This window comes from Taudactylus pleione, unplaced genomic scaffold, assembly GCF_031769625.1.
Source record: "Taudactylus pleione unplaced genomic scaffold, aTauple2 ptg000116l, whole genome shotgun sequence".
Lineage (NCBI taxonomy): Eukaryota > Metazoa > Chordata > Amphibia > Anura > Myobatrachidae > Taudactylus > Taudactylus pleione.
In genome coordinates this window covers 24,584,290-24,590,289 of record NW_028284518.1, presented here as the reverse complement: position 1 = coordinate 24,590,289, position 6,000 = coordinate 24,584,290, and the positions used below count along the sequence as shown (strand labels likewise).

Sequence of the window (6,000 nt, the reverse complement as noted above, 5' to 3'; positions counted from 1 at the left end):
TTCACTCTGTCTCCTAACACTGCTTAGTAAATAGACCCCTATATCTTTTCAGTGAACTAGAGATCATAATGAACTAGTCTTGAAAACGAACTAGGTTTAGCATCACTAATTAACACAGAGGAGGCCGCCGCCACAGAGGGAGGGCGGGGATCCCCGGGCAAGCCAATCACACATCCGGGCTTCCCAAGCTGTCCAACGCTGACGCCACAATACTGCTACTACGTCACAGCTCGAGTAGTGGAACCCGGTGAGAGAGAACGAGCGTTCTGGAAGTCAGCGCTAGGCTCGGCCCGCCCCTCACACGCCCAGCAGTGCCCGCCGCCACACAGCACAGCAGCAACCGCCTATCTGGCAGAGCGGGCATGGGAACGTCGCTGCCTGCGTGAGTGAGCTCTCGGTGCTGAACGGCCGGACGAGCCGATAATGCTGAAGATGAAGCTGCCGCAGAGGAGAAGCCAGCACAGGGCATCGGACGACGAGGAGGAGGAGGTAGAGCGGACAGCCACTCGCCCCTGCTCCCGTCAAGACTGCTCTTCAGCATCGGCGACGACTACCACCACGGCGGCGAAGAGTGTTCCCGGGCCGAGCTCCCTGCAGCGTGAGGCCGTGTACGAGTGGTTCGTGCGTTCGCTGGGCCCTGCGCAAAGACTGGAGTTTGCTTGCGGGTTGCTGGATCTGTGTAACCCGCTGGAGCTGCGCTTCTTGGGCTCCTGCCTGGAGGACTTGGCCCGCAAGGACTGCCACTACCTGCGGGAGCATGAGACCAGAGCTAACGGGCTGGGCGGGGACCCGGGGTCCGGCCTGCAGCAGCTTCTGGGGGACCTGTGTGACCCGATCTCCCGCTCTAAGCTCATCGTCTACCTGGCGCTTCTCAGCTCCGAAAACCGGGAGGTCGCCGGCCGCCTGTACCGCATCCTGCTGCTGCCAGCGGTGGGCCCAGAGGGATTGCTGGGGGCCTGGGAGCAGGAGGACCGGGAGCCCGTGGAGGAATTACTGCTGCTCTTCACTATGGCATCCCTGCACCCGGCCTTCTCCTTCCACCAGAGGGTCACTCTGCGGGAGCGCCTGGAGCGGCTCCGGGAAGCCATGTGTAGGAAGAGCCGGGCGGAGGTAATTGGGGTGTGGGTGGGTTACTATGGTGCGAGTCCCTGGCAGGAGGCACAGGGCACACGCCCACTGTCTGCGCCCCTGTCACAGCCACATGCTCTGTTCTGACTCCTGAGCGCCTGTCATAGAACCCTGTACACCTGAGCTGTCACCCTGAGGCTGTATAGCAACATCTCCACTACATCCCCAATGGAGCCTACTACTTGTAGGGCCACATTAATCCTTTGCCCAGTATCATTGGCACATCTACTTTAGCTGCCTCTCAGTTTCATGGGGTGATTTTTGTCCTAGGGATGGACATTGGAAGGAGATGGGTAGCAACCATAGATGTTACCGATTCGATGGAAGTGGTGTTCGGCTAATGGTGTTCTGGTTATACCATTGAATGATTGTGATACGATGGCTTGTAGCTGGATTTGATGTCAGAAGACCAGCAACCATTCAATGCCGGCCTTCCGATGTCCATTCCTATTTTATCCTGGTGCCCAGTCTTCACCCATTGATATGATTGAATTTCTAACGATTAAGGGTGTTATTCAATTGTTGGTAGTTTCCGTTATAGAACCCTGGAGCTATTCAATTGTTTGTTTGACATGCACTCACTTGAGTCTTGGTAAGTAGTACCATGGGTCAGGTAAGGAAAGGGCAGATGAAGTATTAGGGTGCCACTAATACTTGCTTTGCATTCTGATTCATTATACAAGGCCCAGGACTATCTCACTTTGTGATACAGTATTTGACTGCATGTATAGTAGTGTAACATATGAAATCATCAAGTTGTTGTTTTAGCTTAACCCCTATTGGATATATGGGTTCAATTTGCATATGTTGTGATGATTCTACAGATTGGTCATTTAGAATGTTTGCCTGGTTACCTTGGATATGTCAGTAAACGCATTCTTACTATTGAGATACCTGTCATAGTGCAGGCTTCCTCCTAACCAGCTGTTTTCATATGTCGGTGGTAAAACAGAGCACACAGTTAATAATTTTTTTTCTTACATTTAAAAATCCAAATTGTATTTAAAGTGCAACTAATATAATTCTCAAGTTTTTAAGCAAACCTCTTTAGGCCTTGTCTGAACAAAATGCGTTGAGTATGGAATATCCCTTGTAAAACTCTAAGCACTTTGAGAATGGAGGGGCCACCTCTCCATCTTAATGGATAGTGTAATTGTCAAGTCTGGGGTTATATCTGTTTGCAGAAATAACTTTGTTTTTACAAACTTATCTTTGAAGAAATATGGTCATCTTTCGGGATCAGATTGGAAAATAGTTTAGGGATTTTCCACATTTTATGTTCTCCTGCCCCTTTCTTCCCTATAATGAAACTCTTGGTGAGGCCCTTATTCCATGGGTTGAGAGTTGAGTTACTCCAGATGGAACAACTTACAGATAGTGATCTTGGTGCTATCTGGATAAGGTTTGGTAAAATAAGTCCTTTTAGAAGCATGCATTTATGTGTGAGGATGGGGAGCCATAGTCCCACTGTGCATGAATGCTTTATACACTGGTGTGGAGTATGAATGCACAGGGTAAGCTATTTGCTGTGTATGTATGTATATGTGTGTGTGTATATATATCAGTGTGATCAAGTTTAGCTCTCTGTATTGTGCAGTGCAGACATTTTAGTTTGCATATTACTGCATTTATTTTTAATTGGCTCCACCAATTTCCTTTGGATGCTGTGTATTTCTGGTACTTTTCTATATCCAAATCTAAAATCTGTATTCTTTATAAACTAAATTGAACATGCTTTATTTATTGTCCTTCTCATAGGTCTATAAGCACATTACTGACTATCAATTAGCAATTTCTTAGGTATTTTCATGTGTCCCATGTAATGCTTGGCATACACTAATACAATTGTCTGTCCAATCTGGCTGGTTGGAATGAAAATCTGGTAATGTATGGGAACAAATGACAGTCGGCCATTTGCTCACAAACAGTGGAAAACAGACACAAATGGTCATTCAGACAAATTGGTTAAAACACATTTAACCAATTTGAACAATTGTTTTTTGCCAGTGTTTAAAACCTTATGGTCCACTGCATTGGCTCCCATACATCATCAGGTTTTCATTTCAACCAGCCAGATTGGACAGATATATGACAGATAATTGTATAGTGTATGCCCAGCATTAGTGTTGACTTGTATGTAATTTTTGTGCTTGACCCAATTCATGCATACCAAATGGATATGCTGCCTGGGGAAAATGTATGAAAATAAATGTGACTTGTGGTAATGACTAACATGTAACTGTTTGTTATTCTTTATGCAAAGTAAAGAATAAATTTTAAAGTAATCTTGTAATATTTCATGCATGTGAATGTGCTAAATTAGGATTTTATACTTTAGAGCAGGGGTGGGGAACCTCCGACCCGCGGGCCGTACACGGCCCACAAGGTGAAATCATCTGGGCCGGCCGGCTGTCAGCGGCAGCAGCAGAATCAGCATAGTGCAACGGCTGTCAGTGGCGGAAGGTAGCGCAGCGGGGGAGAGGGGATGTCAGGATTGTCATCGTCGGCAGGTAGTCAATGACAGCCTTGACACACCCCTTCCCACCCCCCCCCCCCCCTGCTGCGCTATCAGCGTAGGCAGGTAGCACAGCGGGGGGAGGGTGTGTGTGTCAGGGCTGTCGTCGGCTATCAGCGGCGGGAGGTAGCGCAGCGGTGGAGGGTGTCAGGGCTGTCATCGGGCGGATTAGTGCAGGGGCTCTCTCCCTATCAGCGGTGGCAGGTAGCACAGGAGGGGGGGAGATCAGGGTGTCAGGGCTGTCATTGAGTGGCATGCAGGGCTCTCTCCCCATCAGCGGCGACAGGCAGGCAGCGCACAAGGGGGGGGGAAATCAGGGCTGTCATATGGCTGCCATTGAGCTGGTTAGTGCAGGGTCTCATCCTAACGTCGCGGGCAAGCAGGCAGTGGCGGCACAGCAGGGGGTGTGTACAGTCAGTGCTGTCATCAGGCTGGTTAGGACTGAGGACACCCCAGGGCTGCCTTATCAATCTGCCTGTCACACATCCATAGGGACTGCCCCTCCAGACTCTTCCTGGCAACATACCAAAGAGAAGCAGTTACTTACAGCCATTGCATTAAGGGTGAGTTAATAACGTTTTTAACCAAATATAGGAGGCAAATTTTAAGTTAATAATTTTGTATGGCCCCTGAATGATTTTCTAAAAATCAAAATGGCCCTTGGCAGAAAAAAGGTTCCCCACCCCTGCTTTAGAGTTTCAGCAACTGCACAGCACTCAAATATGGTGATATCCAAAAATGCATTGTGTTGTGCTGTGTATTTGAGTGGGGAGGTATTAGTAGAAATTGTGTGCTCTGGGGATAGAGGGGACACAGTTGTAAGTAATAGCAATTGATACGCTTCTATTGCAGTAGAATTGTCAGGACATTTTTGTTCCTGTTTGTGTGGCTGTCAAGTTAACACCCATAAGAGATGGCCCATCATGTTGATGCTAGTGAATCTTTCATATAGCGACTTCTCTATTGTGTGTATGGGTACTTTTTATTTGGCTTAAAACCATTTGGTGGGGGCTGTGTTATTTTAATTGCTGCTGGTTTTCATGCATTTAAAAACTTAAACTAATCTTAATGGAGATGAAAACTCATGCCATAGCATTGTGCAGATTTTCTTTGGTTCCTTATATGTTCGTGCAGATGTGTATGTGTGATTTGAGACTTTGGTTTGGAGCTGACGTCTGTTTCTGTCATATTTCATGACCTTCTAGAGAAAGAAATACTCTGTATGAAGTAGGGCCCAGAATGAATATTAGGTTATGCTGTACCATCAGGTTAGCACATGTGGTGGTGCTATTTTCACTTTCCTGAGACCATAAATGTCAATTCTGTTGAAGTTTCTTATATCAGGTCTAAATATTGCTTAGACAAGCAGTGTGTCCATAAAGGGGATGTGCTATAACATCTCTGTCCCTGCCTGAAATTTGCATCCCAGCTGTCTCTGAGAACAGGGAATCCTCCGATGACATAACAGAGCAAAGAATGAGGAACACATTGTTGATTTTAGGCTTAACATTGTTTCATTCTTTCCGCTTTGTGGAGGTAGATAAAAATACTCTTTACTACTCATTTTAAAGGGATAATAACCTAATTAGGATGTATTTCTGAAATAAATAAATATATATATATATATATATATATATATATATAATCTCTCTCTCCCTCTCTCTCTCCCTCCATCCAGTGATGGAGAGCACACTCTTCAAAAAAAAACGAAGTGTCAGAGAAAAAATATAATCCCTTTTAATGATTCATCTTCATCACCACCCAATTAGGGAAATCTAGCACATGTTGGTAAGGTGCCAATCAGAAATCAACAGCGTAATGAAATATCATTAATGCATGTACTGGCTGTTAAATCAGCAACAAATCCCATATATACTCATGTGGTCATATGCTTATGTGGTCCGTCGACCTCGGTCCCATCCAGGGCCGTTAGAGACCTGCAGCAATCACTCCACATGCCGCTCCTGAAAGCAAATGAAACACTCACCTCGAGACACCTAAATACAAGCTGCAAAGGGCAATCCAAACAACACCTGTGTAGGCATGCTTGACCGGCCGCCGCGTGCGTTCCAACCACACGCGTCCTTCATTTCCGGCACTTGTGAGTGACGTCATGTGTGTCACCCTTGCGTTCCACCGCACGTCAGGTGGCTGATTCTATGTCTTAAAGTAATCCATACACCAACGCATGCGCCATCACCGGTGCCCTAAATAAGCATACTGGACAAGAACTGTAGATATCAAAATACAAATGCCAAGAGCCATTCCTTTGCAGCATACATATCAAATGTCTCTAAGGTGAATGTTACAATACCAGATGTCTTAAACAACTAATACTTAAACCTAAATTAAACCAA

General features: G+C 46.2%; 1 protein-coding gene across 5 annotated transcripts in view; it reads left to right on the top strand.

Annotated features, from left to right (window-relative positions):
- The first annotated feature begins 211 nt into the window (after nucleotides 1-211).
- The window catches only part of ZCCHC2 (zinc finger CCHC-type containing 2), a 133,464-nt gene continuing 127,675 nt past the window's right edge, over nucleotides 212-6,000 (top strand). For all 5 annotated transcript variants that reach the window (XM_088471742.1, XM_088471740.1, XM_088471743.1 and 2 more), the window contains exon 1: nucleotides 212-1,110. In XM_088471742.1, the coding sequence (XP_088327868.1) occupies nucleotides 424-1,110 (687 nt within the window). In that variant the 5' untranslated portion in view covers nucleotides 212-423. The remainder of the gene's footprint in view (nucleotides 1,111-6,000) is intronic.